Source organism: Choloepus didactylus, chromosome 8 (assembly GCF_015220235.1).
Source record: "Choloepus didactylus isolate mChoDid1 chromosome 8, mChoDid1.pri, whole genome shotgun sequence".
Taxonomy (NCBI): domain Eukaryota; kingdom Metazoa; phylum Chordata; class Mammalia; order Pilosa; family Megalonychidae; genus Choloepus; species Choloepus didactylus.
In genome coordinates this window covers 33531879-33548612 of record NC_051314.1, presented here as the reverse complement: position 1 = coordinate 33548612, position 16734 = coordinate 33531879, and the positions used below count along the sequence as shown (strand labels likewise).

Here is a 16734-nt window from a genome sequence, read left to right as displayed (position 1 = left end):
TTGGCTCCTCTCTCACATGGCAATGACCTGGTGACCTCTTCTGGCCTCTCCATTCTCTTTCAGTTTCTGATGAATTTCAGCTTCTTGCTTCTTGGGCGTTTTCTCTCTGTCTGTGTGAATTTCATTCTGCTTTTAAAGGATTCCAGTAATAGGATTAATACCCACCCCCTTGGCTATAAATAACCTCATCGAAAAGTCCTATTTACAATGGGTTCACACCCACAGGAGTGGATTAAGTTTAAAAACACGCTCCAAGCCACCACAATAATCATAATGAAGATTACTCGTTAAAATACACCTCTAAGGAGGCCAAACCAGGGGTGTAATGTTAAGGAAAATACGTGATCTGTGGACTGGAAAGAGCACATCAGTTCCTTAACAGAATGCCAAAGGATGATGTTCATGGGAGAGTAAAGTGTAAAAGTAAAACCAAACAGAAAAACAATTCCATGGTGAAAGGTGGAGAAGGAAGTTGCAATGCTCAGCTGTGAAGTTTGGGAAGGATTTTGATTTTGACGTTCCAAGGATGGACTGTCATGACATTTTCAAAAGGTAAGGGAGGAGTCTTCCTAGTAGAGGATTCAAGTGGGGAGGTAGGGCTACAAAATTAGATAAGGTCAGATTCCTGGCCTTCGAACAACAGACTCAGGAGTTTGAACTTCATTCTTAAGGCCAGGGTGAGCCGCTGCAAGTTTCTGAATAGGTTTGGACCATGACAAGAGTGTTGATTTAGAAAGATTTATCTGATTTTAGTGTACCTAGTAGGCACTAAAGTATTTGTTGTATGAGTGAACTCTGGTAAGATACCTACCAAGTTGGACAAGTCCTTTGGTGGAGAGAGAAAGTTTTCTTCACAAAGGGTATGGAATGGAGTAGGAGGCATGAGATGTTAGAAGTCCAGGTGGAAATGGCATAATGAGATGTGAAAATCTACTCTTTCTCCACATCGTTCTAGATCAAAATTTCTTTTCTCAATGGTTAAAAATCATTGGTCCCCAGGAGAAAGCTTAAATTAACATTAATTTCTCCCCAAGGAGTAAGATTTTGTCCAGTAGGGTCAAACTTTAAAGGGCCACAAACCATTGTAACATGTAGGATTTTTTGCCTCCCAAGAACCAATTTTCTCCCCGTTGGAGGTGATATCACTTCCATTGAGTTGAAAATGGATGTAGTAGTTGCTGTGGGAATTAGACAAAGCAACATGGCATGCTGATTCAGGAACACAAATCTGGCACTTGACATCTGGACTTTGATTTCATCTTGAATTCTATTTATTCATCTGTAAAATGTAGAAGTTGGATTCCCTCCATCTATAAAAATCTGGTTTTAAACTGGGCTCTTCAGTTTGCAATCTGATTAGGACAGTAAGCCTGACATTTAAGAGTAGCATGAATGAAAGAAAGTGACCAAACATGGAAGTGGTTTCCAGGCATGAATGACTTTTGACATTGAAATTTAACTTGCATTTCTCCTTTATCTTCCTTTTCTCTCTCTGGCTCCCATTATTCAAAGCCCAGCTCAGTCACCACTTCTAGGAGGCCTCCCTGATGATCCAAACCTGCTGCAGTTGTTTTGCCTTCCTCTAGGACACATGCTTGCTACAGTCATTACCATTTTATGTCCCCAACTAGTTGATAAGACCTTGAATACAGGACCATGTTATATTTGATACACAACAGCCCTGGTACAGCACCTCATACAGAGTAGCTGTGCTGGGTAGGATGTTGATGACTGCAAGTTTCGAAACCTGAGTAACATTGACAAAAAATAAGGATATTTATTAGCTCACTGTGATAGTCAGTTTTGTGTGTCCACTTAGGCAATAGTACCCAGTTATTCAATCAAACACTAATCTACATATTGCTGTGAAGATATTTTATAGATGTGGTAATATCTAAAATCAGTGACTTTAAGAAAAGAAGATGACTCTCAATCATGGGGGTTCCTCATCCAATCAGATGAAAAGGTCTGAAAAGCAAAACTGAGGTTTCCCTGAGGAAGAAGAAACTCTGTCTTCAAGATTGCAGCATCAGCTCCTGCTTGGGTTTCCAGCCTGCCCTATAGATTTTGGACTTGCCAGTCACCAATGGAATGAACCAATTCCCTCAAATAAATCTCTTATTTATAACTGGATAGTTTTATATAGATATATATAAACTATATATATAGCTATATAGATAGAGAGATTTATAACTATATATATATATATATATATATATATATATATATATATATATGTTTATAGTTTTGTTTCTCCGGAGAACCCTGATACACTCATGACTGAAAATTCAGAGGTAGGGCAGGCTTCAGGACTAGTTTATCTAGCACCTCCATAATGCTGAGGACCCAGATTCCTTTCTTCCCTCAGCTCTGCCATCCAGTGCTGGCGTCATCTCAAGGCTGGATTCCCCCTTGGGTCTGGCTGGCCGTCAACAGTCACTGGTGCTCTATGCCTCCTCATTCAGGTCAAGCAGCAGGGGGAGAAAGGCTGGCTTCTCATGGCTCTCAGGAATCTCCAACAAATCTTTTCTCTGTCTCATTGGCCCAAATTGCAACCCAAGCCCGTTCTTGAGCCGTGCACTAGGCAAAAGGAACAGAACCACCCTTAATTGAGCCCACCCCGAGCTGAAATGAATTGTCTCCACCTCTTTTGTTGCTACTCAATGGGAAAGGGAATGTGTATTGAGTCAACTGCACTTTTCAAAGATGTTTTCTAAAGTTTTAACATTTGTTGACTGAATCTTTCAGAAACGTGACGAACTGCGGGTAGAAGAGCCTTTCCCTAAAGAGGAGTTACACTTTGTTCTAAAAATCTAAGAATAAAATCACAACATAAGACAATTGAGACTTAGTTACTAACAGCTGTACAGAGAACTCAGTGTCAATGTGTCAGTGCACCCCAGAGCACCTTTGGCTGGCGGGAGCTCCACACTGCTCTCCCCAAGCAGGAGTGAACAGCAGCCATCGGACTGCTGGGTTTTACTGGCTCGATGGCAGCTTGTGGATAAGAATGGAAAAACTTCTCTCATGTGTGTTTACATTTTAGCAAAGGATGGCCTCGAGAAGAACCTTTAGGTAAACAGGCTCCTCAGCACATTTTTGTTGGCTGAATTGCTGTAGGCAGCAGTTTTCATTCCTGTCTCCACCTTTCCCGTGGACTTGTTGAGCCTAAAGAGTAAAAACGCTATTGTGAAATATACTGTTGGAGCAGTTTTAGGCTGCAATCAGGCAGGCAAGCTGGCAAGGGTGCCTGTCCTTTCCTTGCCTGGCTGCAACTCTGAGAGGTACGGTTTCAAAATCCTGCACACAGAGGCACAGCTAGGCAAAGGCACAGATCTTAGCCTTGGGAAGCCAAGAGGTCATCTGACCTGTCCTTCACCTGGACAATTAAACTTAATCCTCCCAGAAGGTCCTCTAACTTCTTCTTGGGGGGTGCGGTGGGGGAAACCCCAGATTAGATCATTTATCCTAGGGCACCATCAGACCTTTGTCAATAGGGTTTTGTTTTAAGGGTTACCATTGCAGACAGGGGGTTGGTTCACTTCGGAGCAGCAGATTACTTATCTGTGAAATAGGACTCTTAGAATTATTATAAGAATGTGAATAGAGTACTAACACATAGTAAGAAAGTGATAGAACTAAGCTCAAAATCCAATGTAAGCATATTAGTCCTTCTGATATGTGTAGTGATATTTGAAAAATATGCAACACACAGTTCAACAAGGGTCACTCAAATAGCATCTTTATATTCTTTCCACACAAAACCGCTTATTGGTTTTAACTACCCCTGTGACTTAACTGCTTTCACCCTATTGACTCTTCTTTACTATGATTCAATTAATAGAAGAAAGAACTGCTTAAGGACAAATATGGCTTACACTGGTTTTCATAAAGGCCTATTAAGGAATATTTGTCACATTGTGGCATAGTACAATCAGCCAAAGAAAGTTAACTAGTGGAGAGCTTGTCAGGTTCACAAAAGTCTAATGTTTTTTAGAAATGACTACTATCAATCTGTTGCCTGATATAAGTTCTAATAATACTAGGAGTAGAAGACAGACCCAATGCAACTGGAGGCCACTCTTCTCACCTTCAAGACACAGTGACTTGTTGATGACATTAGGAATAAACACCTATAATCTGAAAGCACCTGGTATGTTTCAAACTGTGTCTAACAAGCGCATAGTGCTGGATAGAGCAACTTAATACTATTATCAGCTAACCAAAGGAGGTTTTAGGAGAACAGAATTTTATAATGGATTGATCTACCCAGGAAAGTTCCCAGATCTCTCTCTCAGCATAATACTGCTTTCTGTTAAACTGATCTGCACATCTATGACAAAGCCCCTTAAAGATCCACAGACTCTGGGAGAATGGTAGATTTCTTATGTAGAGATTCCAGTGAAAAGGCTGTAGGAGAAACAGGTCTTGATTCTGGAATATGCTCCATTCTGTACTTTTCAATATATGGTGCAGCTACTTTCCAAACCTGAGAAGCAAGGACAAAACAAAGTCAGAATGTTGATGATTCTGTTTTTATATGCCATTAAACATCACCTTCCTCAGGAGTCAACTTATCTGTAGCTGACTAGCTGTAGCTGACAGCTTTTAAAATACAAAGTCCAAAACACTTCTGAATTTATTTCGATAGTTTTCAGCTGCTTCCTCTTCCAAAGCACCAAAACCAAACAGATTAAAACCCCAAAACAAACCTAGAGAATTCAGTGTAGACAGAGTTAAGGAAATTGCTCAAGGGTATAACTGTGCTTTCTAAAGGCTAAGCCTTGAATAATAAAAGGTACTTGATTGTATTTCCCCATTGCTCTATTTCCAGGCCATGCACACCCTGCTCCTCAGATCCCTGCTACTCAAAGTGGGGCCTGTGCAGCAGCATTGGCATCAACTGGGACAAGTCTACATCTCTGCACCCCATCCCCCAAACTTACTGGATCAGAATCTGCATTTTAACAAGATCCCCAGGGGATGCACATACGCCTTACATTCATATACACATTACAGTTTGAGGAGCACTGCCTCGAAATGTTTGGTTTTTACCTCCACCCACCAACCTATTCTAACCTATTTTAAGTACAAGACCTCGAATTTAAGGTCCTGTTTTTGATTTACAGCTGCTTTTAATCTGATGCCTGCTGACAGCCAATTCTTTTCTATACCCTTAGAAAACTATATTCTTTCAAAGACCACCCTCTCATGCGCTGCTCTCCTGGCACCCAAGTTGGCAGGAAGCAAAGGGCTTTCCCTCCAAGTGTACAGGGAAACGACTTGAAGATGACAGGCATGAGGATCAAAGGGAAAATCGTTCCAGGGGAAATCAAATGATTCTAGGAAACAGTGATACCCATAAATTACTACAAGGTTTAGAAAACATTAAAATATATATATATATATATATATATATATAGAAAAGATGAGTCGGCCTGCTAGAAATGTGTACCCAGCAAACCATCTGTACTTCTCTGTACTGCCTGTAGTCAGTGCAGTAGAAGAAATGAGCAGAGTTCAGAGAACCCGTGTCTCAACCAGCACAAGAGAGGCAGGGACACAACCAAGCACTAGACAGACTCATAGCCCTTTGAAGGAAAAATCCATTTTCAGTCCAGGTCTATGCAACCTTTAGACCCAGTGGTGGTAGTTGCAATAGCATGACCAGAAAGAGAAAATACTTTTGAATGAAAGAGGACATTACTGGTGAGGGAGATTAATGAACCTTTCATCTCATTTTCTCCCCATGATTACTTGTCCCCAAACTCCATTTAAAATTCATTTTAGCAGTTGGTGGTAATGGTAGCACAACATTGTGAATGTAATTAACAGCAATGAATTCTATTTTGGAAGATGGTTAAATGGGAAAATTTTAGGTTATGTATATGTTACTAGAATAAAAATTTTAAAAACCAAACAAACATAAGACTGTACAACACAGTGAACCCTATTGTAAATAATGGACAGTTAATAAAACTGTTAATAACAGTTAAAAACAGTTAATAAAACAGTTATCAAAATGTTCTTTCATGAATTGCGACAAATGTACCACACTAATGCAAGGTGTTAATAATAAGGTGGTCTATTGGAAATCTGCATTTTATGCATGATTTTTCTGTAAACCTACAACTTTTCTAATTTTAAAAAAAGCAATAAAGTTCTGATACACGCTACAGCATCGATGAACCTTGAAAAAGTATGCTGTTTATATTAAATGTCCGAAATAGGCAAATCCATGGAAACAAAGTAGGTTAGCCATTTCCAGGGGCTGGGGGAAGAGGGGAATAGGAAGTGACTGCTAATGGGTATGGGTTTTCTTTGGGGACTGATGGAAATGTTCTGAAACAGATTGTGGTGATGGTTGCACAACTCTATAACTATACAAAAAACCACTGAACTGTGTACTTTAAAAGGGTGAATTTCATGGTATGCAAATGATATCTCAATAAAGCTATTATTTTAAAAATCCATTTTAGTTTCTAATCCTTAGATATGCAATGCTTGGGTGCAACCTGGACACTTAAGCATTTATCAGATGGCTTCTTGGTGGCCTTACAAGTTGCTTAAGTTCCTTCCAAGGAATAGACAGGAAACAAAAATGTAAGACAATGTTTCCCCACCCCCCACTCCCACTTTGCTTTCCCATCACAGCCAAAAACTGTGAAATAAGCCAGGAAGCCAGCTTGCCTTCTGCTCTATGAGGAGTCTGTGTGCTGCCTCGATGTCGGGGGCCATGAAGCGGTCTTTAATCCAGGGCCTGGAGAGAAAGCACACCAGCCTGTTAGCCAAACATTAACCATGACCAAGGTTCACAGTTCTTAAACAGTGTGACTTCCAGGGACGTGGCTGGCTTTACCTTACAACAGAACGCACCAGGTCATAGACCTTCTCCAGTGGAGTGGTTGTTCTCAGGGGGCGTAGAAACTCTATGCCCTGACAGGCTGCCAGGAGCTCGATGGCCAGCACTAGAATGAGAAATGAGGAGGCTGATTACATATGACCTAATGCTTGAGAAACATAAAAGACACCGAAGTTAACAGCCGTTGCAGCAAACTAACAGATGGTTGCTTGTCTGCTGTTGGCAGATGCAACTAACTTGGAATCTGTTTATCATCTTAAACCTGCTTTTCTAACCCTTGGCTGCATCTTTAATGGTATACTGGGTGGAATAGTGCCCTCCCCAAATTCATGCCCACTGAGAAACTCAGAGAATGACCTTATTTGGAAATAGGGTCTTTGCAGATATAAGTAGATACAGATCTCGAGAGGAAATCACCCTGGATTTAGGGTGGGTCCTAAATTCAACGACTGGGGTTCTTATAAGAAGAGAGAACACAGAGAGACACATGGAGAAGAAAGCCAGGTGAAGATGGAGTCAGAGATTGGAGCTACAAGCCAAGGAACAACAAGGATTGCTGGGAACCACCAGAAGCTAGGAAGAGCCAATTCTCCCCTACAGTATCCAAAGGAACATGGCCTTGATTTTGAGCTTCTCACCTCCAGAATGGTGCGAAAATAAATTTCAATAGTTTTAAACCACAAAAAACAGTGAGAAGGAGAGAACTGAGACAATCGCTAGGATAGATTACGAGATCCCCAGATCCATCCAAGCTGCCCATTGGTCTGCACCAGTGAAATCTGTTATTTATCCCATTCACATCCTCTAACCAAGAGGCCAGGTTTGGGTTGTGTGGTTAGGGGAGGAAAACAGAAAGACTACCCAGTTTTGACATCAAGATCCTACTCCACTAAATAAGGGTGTGCAGTCAAGATGCTTTATTTCCTACAGTTTCTATTTCGTTGTCTGTGAAGTGGAGACCGGACTAGAAGATGTGAAATTCCTTCCAGATCCAAAACAGCTTCTATAACTTCATTCTTTCCTATTGTGACCTGTCGGTACTTACCAGAGTTTGTAATGTGCTTCATAAGTTTAAGGACAAGAAATCAAATGTTTTTAATACCCTGTTTGAATTAACCACATAACTGGTGTGGTCAACTTTAAGCTTCTAAACCACTTTCTTGGCAAATAATGGAATCCAGAGTGGTTCAATTATAAATTATATTTTGATAAAAAAAATTCTTTGTGACCTGGACTGTAACCAATGCAGAGAAACTTAGATTTCATGACATTCAGGGACTATCTCAAGGTATGATGCATTTAATAAGATAAGAAAGACAGTAGAGATTATTTTACTGAGGAATCTGAGCTTGGCAAGATACTGATTCCTAGAATTTTGGCTTTATTGAACTTGAAGCCTTTAACTTGAAAGACTGAAATGAACATTATACAATTGGACCCAAGGAGAGTCACTGGTTCATTCACTGTACCTTTTGAAGATCTACATGCAGGTCAAAGGCAAGTGCAAGGCTGAAACAAATTGAAATTTACACAATGGTAGAAATAGGAGACTCATCACCATCTTGATCGAAGAAGTTGAGTGGGAAGATGGTGGTGAGAAGAAGTATTTTTGGACTAAAGCCACCCAAATAAATCCTGGTTTATTGCCAAATCAATGACCCTATTGAACAATCTTCAACTTCATGAATATTACAAAGATATGACTCAAAAGGCATCCTCTAAACTCATAGAGATTTCAGTTGGAACAACTTCCACAAGAGCACATACAGAACAATCCTGCAAGCGAGAAGCCACGAGAATGCTGGTTCATTTTTTTTGTAGTATTGGGGAGTGGTTAAGATAGCAGACTTGAAACAATGGCCTAAGATTGAATCCTAGCTCTACCATTTACAAACTATGTCATCTTGAGCACAATATTTAACCTCTGATCTGTAAAACAGGATAATAGTACCTTCTAGGATTACCCTGTGGATTAAATGAGCTAAAGAGTGAAATTCACATAGTAAATGTTCAATAGTGTTAGTGATATGACGTTACTTCAAAAGACGAGCAGTCAGATGGATAATGTCAAAGACAGAAAAACTGGGAAGTAAATATAGGCAAGGTCAAACATGAAATACGTGAGGAAAATGTAAAGTAGCCTCCTCTGCAACATTTCCCTAAATGCTCTTTGTTACTATTTACAACCAGCATTTCCCCCTGATGCCATCAACTGTGATTTAAAAAACTACAATTCTGGGGTTCAGGCATCTTGACTTAGCTGGATATTTTTCTATATGGTTCTCATTTATTTTGAAATAAGCTCATATTCTCTTGCTTCCAAAAAATAAAACAAAACCAAAAAGCAACAACACTGAAGCTATCCTAAGAATCATGGAAACACCCTCCAGTTTTGTGTGACTATTTTCTTCACCTTTATAGAGTATAATTCCTATGAACTTAAACTATCCTAAGCAAACAAATAACAGTTCTACTTATATATACCACAAGAATGTTTTTAAAGTTTTAAAACTTGACAGTATTCATTTTATTTACATTTGACGCTAATACACTTGCACTAAGTAAAGACAGAGCCCCTTGACCTTGCATCCTCACTTTCCCCTTCCAGGCTTGGAGATGTCTGTATTTATGTTTCGGTCTTCAGTTTCCCTCTCAATTCCAGACCTCAATCCTTAAAGCAGCCTAACCTGCTTCCTCCTTTCCTCCCACAGGCTATTACGTTTCAGTTCCTCTTTTCTTCTTCTTCCCTGAAAGCAACTATCTCTCAAGGTTCTGTTCCTGATAGTCTTCTTTCCTACTTACCTCTAGCAGCCTTCAGCTACCTTCACGACTCATCCCAGATCTTTCCTGAGAGCAGGCATCTACTTAGAGGTCCTGTATCTCCATCTCAACCCTTCCCCAACCAATTGACTCTGTGTGCCCACCTCCTTCTCTTCCCCACAAAACAAACACTGCACCACCCTCCCCTTTATTGGCTGGCCCTATTTGTTGTTCAGATCTTAACCCTAAATAGTCCTTCTTTGGAGATGCCTTTTCTGATCCCTTCAGACTAGATCAGGTTCAGTTATATACTCCTTGAACTCAGTGCTTCAGTTAGAATTTTGGTAAGTGCTACAAATTGTTGTTAAGTTGTTGTCCAATGCCAGCCTCTCGGGCTGGACTCTAATTTCCATGAGGGAGAGACCAAGAATGTCTTGTTCATTGTTTAATCCATGTTGGTCAAGTGGCAGAGGCCATCCCACCCAACCAAGTGGGATTATTCTCCATACCCTCACTCTAGTTAACTATGTAATGACAAATTACTAGGTGCTGTCATAAGCAGATACTTATCTTATACATCACACTGCTAGATTTATAGGTATTTGTATAGTATCTATAATTAAAGCAAACTTTCAGTAGCAATGAACATGCTTGAAACATAAACCACCAATTCATTTGTTTGATTGCATATTAACTGCACCTCACTGATATAAATGTAAGACTTTTATCAGAATCATTCATCCCAGATGAGCTGGCTGTATAATTTAAACCCATAGTGCAACTTCATTGTCATGCAAACATTTTTATACCAAGCCTGTGCCAATCACTAGGGACATGTAGGGATAGAAACAAGACAGCCAAGACACCTGCCCTCATGGAGCTTAAGATCTAGGAAAGACAAACAAACATCAGCAGGTCAGGAGTATTAAGTGTTATCAGAAAAAAAAAAAAAAAAAACATGAAAAGGGGAGGGAATGGTGGGAGCTGGTGTAGGCAGGGAGGGCATCTGAGATGGAGTCTGGGCAGCTCCCTTGGTGGAATGAGGAGGTGAACCATGTGAAATCCTTGGAGAACAGTGGTGCAGGCAGAAGAACCAGGAAGGACACAGGCGCTGAAGCACGGTGTGTTGGCAGTTACAAAGGCACTATTGTTCCAGAGTAGAGAATGGGGTGGAGAGAGGTGGGAGTAAGAGGCAGAAGTTGGATCACGTAGGGCCTTGTAGGCTACAGTAATGGGATCAGATGTTGTTTTGAGCAATAGGAAGTAACTGGCAAATTTTCAGCAGGGTAGGATGTGGTCTAAATTAGGTTTTAAAATGTTCCCCCTGGTTACTGTCAGTGGTGACCAGAGAGGAACAGAAGTGAAAATCGAGTCCAATCAGGAGATGAAGGAGGCTTGATTCTGGTGTCCTTTGAAAGCAGGGTTTATTTGCTGATGGATTAGATATAAGATATGAGAATAAATAAGGGTGACCCTTAAGTTTCTGGCCAGAGCTATGTGCTCAATGGGGAAACCATCTTAAGGGTGAACATTAAGAATACACTGTGGTGGACAGATGATTAACAACTGTTGGCAAAAATGTGGAGAAATCAGAATCCTGAAACAATGCTGGAATGTAAAATGGTACAGCCACTTTAGAAAACTGTCTTGCAGTTACTCAAAAAATTTACCATAAAGTTACCATATGACCCAGCAATTCCATCTAAGTATAATCCAAGAGAAATGAAAACATGTCCACACAAAAACTTGTATGCAAATGTTCACAGCAGCATTATTCATAAGAGCCAAAAGGTGGAAATAACCAAATGTTCATCAACTGATTTAATGGATAAACAATATGTGGTATATCTACACAACGGAATATTATGTGAAATAAAAAAGAATGAAGTAATAATATATGCTATGACATGGATGAACCTTGAAAACATTATGCTAAAAGAAAGAAGCCAGACACAAAAGACCACTGCACCAGTTTGAATGTATTGAGTCCCCCAAACACAATTATCTTTGATATAGTCTTGTGGGGCAGATGTTTTGGTGCTGATTAGATTTGCTTAGAATGTGCCCCACCCAGCTATGGGTGATGACTCTGATGAGATATTCCCATGGAGGCATGGCCCCACCCATTCAGGGTGAGCCTTGATCAGTGGAGCCATATAAATGAGCTGACACAAAGAGAGGGAACTCAGTGCAGCTGTGAGTGACGTTTTGAAGAGGAGCAAGCTAGCTAGAGAGGAATGTCCTGGGAGAAAGCCATTTTGAAACCAGAACTTTGGAGCAGACGCCAGCCACGTGCCTTCCCAGCTAACAGAGGTTTTCCGGACGCCACTGGCCATTCTCCAGTGAAGGTACCCGATTGCTGATGTGTTACCTTGGACACTTTGTGGCCTTAAGACTATAACTGTGTAGCCAAATAAACCCCCTTTTTATAAAAGCCAGTCCATATCTGGTGTTTTGCATTCCGCAGCATTAGCAAACTAGAACAACCACATACTATATGATTCCATTTATATGAAATGTCCAGAATAGGCAAATCCATAGAAGTAGAAAGAATCAGATAGAGGTTGTCTAGGCCTTGTGGGGGGAATGATGGGAGAACTTGGGGAGGTGGTAACTAAAAGGTACAGTGTTTCTTTTGGGGGGTGATGAAAATGTTTAAAATTAATGATTGCACAACTCTGTGAAAATACTAAAAATCACTGACTTGTACACTTTAAATGCATAGCTTGTTGATATGTGAATTATATCTCAATAAAGCTGTTACCAGGAAATTTTAGAAAAAGAATACACTGAGTAAATAATGAAGATTACAATCTTCTGTAAACAAATACAGGTGGATGTGCTGGGCTAGGTCTCCTCCACTCCCTCACATTTGACTTAAAATAGTGATATTCCTTTGTCAGAGAACCACTTCTAGTGTTATTGCACACTCAGGGACTTAGAGAACAATGCCTAAACAAAGGGCATTTCCCTTTATTTAAAAAACAAAATAAAGCAATTAAGAAGGGGAGTGGGTGGACTTAATACAATATAATCTATGAGGTATCTTTATCAAAAGGTTGGACCTAAATCTTATGAAGTCTTTAGAGCCAACCTCAGCTTACAGAAAATGCACCAAAGAATAAGTTAAAAGCATAACCACAAAAAAGTAAACAGGTAAATTCAGAATGTCAGTCATTCTACAGGTTCAAGTAGCTGACTGAACGAATTAAAAAAGTGAGAGTGGACTGTTCTAGATTAGAAGAGAGACTTAAAACTATAACAACCAAAGACAAAGTGTGGACCTTGTATCTCTATTTGAACAAATCAACTGTAAAGACATTGAATTAATTGGGAAAATTCGAATATGCAATTGGTGGTGATACCAAGACTTGTTGATTTCTGTTGGACAGGAGAATAGTACCATGGTGGTAGGAAAACCTTCATACTTAAGAAATACATAAAAAAGCATGTAGGAATAAATAAACGATGGGAATTGGCTTAGAAATAATTCTGAAAAAGTGAAAGGAAAAAAGAAAAAATGACACAAATGTGCTGTTGAATCAAAGTGAAGTGTATATGAGGGTTCTCGTATTAAAAAAAGAAAGCCAGCCAATGAAAGGGTTTGGTTCTGCATAGTTCAGTGATTTTTAAGCTCAGGAAGCATCAGAATCACCTGGAGGGCTTGCTGAAACACAGGTTGCTCCTCTCCCCCCTTACAAGTTTCTGATTCGGCAGGGCTGGGATGGGGCCTGAGACTGCATTTCTAACAAGATCCAGGTGATGCTGATGCTGCCTGCCAGCGGGGGATCCCACTTTGGGAAGCACTGGCATGGTGGTCTATCTGCAAGGCCTGGCATCCCGGCTGGGTGGCAGTACCTTGCTCCGTGTGCTCGATGACCCGTAGTGCCTTCCTTGCTGCCCATCCTCCCATGGAGACGTGGTCCTCTGTGGCAGCGCTGGTGGAGAGGGAATCCACAGATGACGGATGGCACAGAGCCTTGTTCTCAGAAACTGCAAGAAGCCAGGGCAAGTTAAAAATACTGATTGAAATGGGATAAACTGCCAAAATGGCATGGGGCTTCCCCAAAGTGCTTCACAACCTGGAATATCCCAACCAGGAGCTTTTGGTGGTTATCTAAGTTACTTTGGGAAGGGCAAGCAGGTAGCTGTTTTTCCTAAAATGACAACGAATCTGAAGTTGTAGTGAGTTCTCAGGTCAGAGCAGGGTAAGGCGAGGTTGAGAACATTGGGAGCATTTAGAATGCCAGGGAGACTAGGGGAGAAAACCAAACATGTCAGTCATTTCCAAGTACTTGAGAACAATGAGACTGGTTGTATCAACAGAGGATTTGTGATTAGAATGCAGGTGTGGCATTAAGGGAATGGGGCAGGCCCCAGAGATCTTGGGCTAGAAGATTTAACAATTCAGACTGTGCGATGAGGACATAAGCGTATGTTCTGTTTAAGCAAGGGCTCGATGACTGCCAGAGCTATCTTGGGGAGGAGAGTCCTCCCAAACTTTGTTGTGCCTATGGATCACTTGGGGATCCTGTAAAATTGTTGGTACTAATTTTGGAATGGGGCCTGAGATTCTGTTTTTCTAACACACTCCTGGGTGAAGCCCATATTGTTGGTCTGAGGGCCACACTTTACATAGCAAGGACCTACATTACAGAGTTCCTTCACCCCAGCCTCAGAGGCTAGGAAATGTCAAATTGAAATGAGTCTTTCTCCTTTCTTTGACCTTCAGAGTGGCTCTGAGTGAAACTTTCAAATGGTTTCTATACTACAAGGGATCCTCTCCCGAGATGATCTAGCTATAAATCAGGGTGATCAACTCATCTTGGTTTGCCCAGGACTTTCCAGCTTTTAGCACTGAAATCCCTGCATCTTGGGACTTTAAACTGAGGGTTATATGGAGAAGCAAGGTGCAGTGAGGCTTATTCAGGAAGATAACTTAAAGGACAAGTGATCAAAAATGAGAAAAAAGCCAGTGTCATTAAAAAGAAAGCAAGCTGAACAACTTCAATAGGCAGCTTGGGAAACTAAGCACATTCAAATGACCTTTCTCCTAGCACCATGTTAACACAAGAAATCTCTACCTTTAAAGAGGTATTTTAATAAGCAAGTAAGTAAGCAAATAGAAGATACCAGGTTCGGAGGAAAAGATGAATTCAGGGGCTCTTCATTATTTGTGTCAAGTTTTAGTGAAAGACTTATGTAAGGAAGGAGTTATAAACCATATTATTATTAAGAGCAACTGATGTTTATTTAGTGCTTACCATGTGTCAAGCACAGGTTTAAGGCTTTACAGGTTAATTCATGTAATCCTCATAACAGCCCCATTAGATAAGATCACCGGTCCAGTTTTACAGAGGAATAAGCAGGATCTGCAAGATCAGAGACTTGCTCACTGTCACGCTGCAAGTAATGGCAGCACTGGGATTTGGATCCAGCATCTGTTCTCTTACCCACCATCTTATCCCACCTCCTGGGGTAGGGTTGCCAGATATAATACAGGATGCACAGTTAAAATTGGATTTCAGATAACTAACAAATCATTTTATGGTATAAGTATATCCCAACTAGTTCAAATTGAACTGGGCACCCTGCAATTTTATTTGTTAAATCTGGCAAATCTATTTGGGGATTAAGTATTGATTAAGATGAGATCCTCCTTACTTGACTGAAGTGAGAGCACAGATTAAGGAACCAAAATGTCTGGGTTTGAATTCTGCTCTACCCCTTACTAGCTGTGCAATGTTGGATGAGTCAATTAACCTCTCAGACATTCAGGTATTCATCTGTAAAACAGAGATAACAATGGTACCTACCTCATGGTAACTACTTTCACTTACGGTCACTCGCTTAATCCTTACAACAAAAGGTGAGGGGACAGAGAGGTCTAGGAACAGTGTATGTAGATGCTATTGAAGTTAAGATGGTACCAAATCAAACATGGTTGTCACAGATTTAGGATGTTAAAGGACAAAGAAGATCACTTTATACTGATAAAGTGGTCAATTCAACAAGTCATAACAGTATATATACATCTAACAGCAGAGCCCCAAAATATATGAAGCAAATATTGACAGATTTATAAGGCAGAATTAGAAGATTCCACATAAATAGTAGGAGATTTCACTATACCACTTTCAAAATTGGATAGAACATCTAGAAAGAAGATCAATAAGGAAATAGAAGACTTGACCAACTATAAGCCAACTACACCTAATAGACATAGAAAAAACACTTCACCCAACAGCAGCAGAATACACATTCTTCTCTAGTCCACATGGATCATTCTTCAGGATAGACCACATATTTGGTCACAAAACAAGTTTAGGGAGGATCTAAGATGGTGGCATAGAGAAGAGTGGAAGCTAGTTAATCCCCCTGGAATAACTAATAAACAACCAGGAACAACTAGTAAATAATCCAGAATAACTGCAGGGGAACAAACGTGACCATCCACTCATAATACACCAACCTGAATTGGGAGGAATGCCCGAGATCACAGCATAAAATCTGTAAGTAAAAACTGTGGATCCAAGCTGGGACCCCCCCACCCTCCACACACACACACACACACACACACACACACACAGAGCCATGGGCCACACCTCCTTATACCAGTCTGAAGTTACAGGCTGACAGGTGCCACCTGCTGGCCAGAAAAGCACAGTGACCTGAGGCATCACAGGGTGTACCAATTTTCTAAGACATACCCTCAGGGAAACCGGATACTGAATATTTTTTCCTTCTGGGACCCAAGCCCATTCTGGTCTGGGAAAACCTGAATGGGGTAACCAAGGAAACCATGCCTAGACAACAGAAAACTACAACCTACGCTAAGAAAAACAAAGTTATGGCCCAAAGGAACAAACTTACACTTCAACTGAGATACACGAATTGAAACAACTAATAATAAGTCTAGTCAAAAAGTTCAGGGAAGACATGGCACAAGAGATGAACCATGTAATGAAAACACTGGGCATACATAAGGTAGAAATTGAAAGTTCAAAAAACCAACTGGCAGAATCTATGGAAATAAAAGGCACAACACAAGAAATGAAAGATACAACGGAAACATACAACAGCAGATCTCAAGAGGCAGAAGAAAACACTCA

At 40.5% G+C, this 16734-nt stretch overlaps 1 protein-coding gene across 1 annotated transcript in view; it reads right to left on the bottom strand.

Moving 5' to 3' along the window:
* Positions 1 to 3731: 3731 nt before the first annotated feature.
* The window catches only part of HAL (histidine ammonia-lyase), a 33718-nt gene continuing 20715 nt past the window's right edge, over positions 3732 to 16734 (bottom strand). The window contains exons 17-20 of the mRNA XM_037846440.1: positions 13481 to 13615; positions 6860 to 6968; positions 6691 to 6760; positions 3732 to 4489 (exon numbers count right to left, since the gene is read on the bottom strand). Of these exons, the coding sequence (XP_037702368.1) occupies positions 4349 to 4489; positions 6691 to 6760; positions 6860 to 6968; positions 13481 to 13615 (455 nt within the window). The 3' untranslated portion in view covers positions 3732 to 4348. The remainder of the gene's footprint in view (positions 4490 to 6690; positions 6761 to 6859; positions 6969 to 13480; positions 13616 to 16734) is intronic.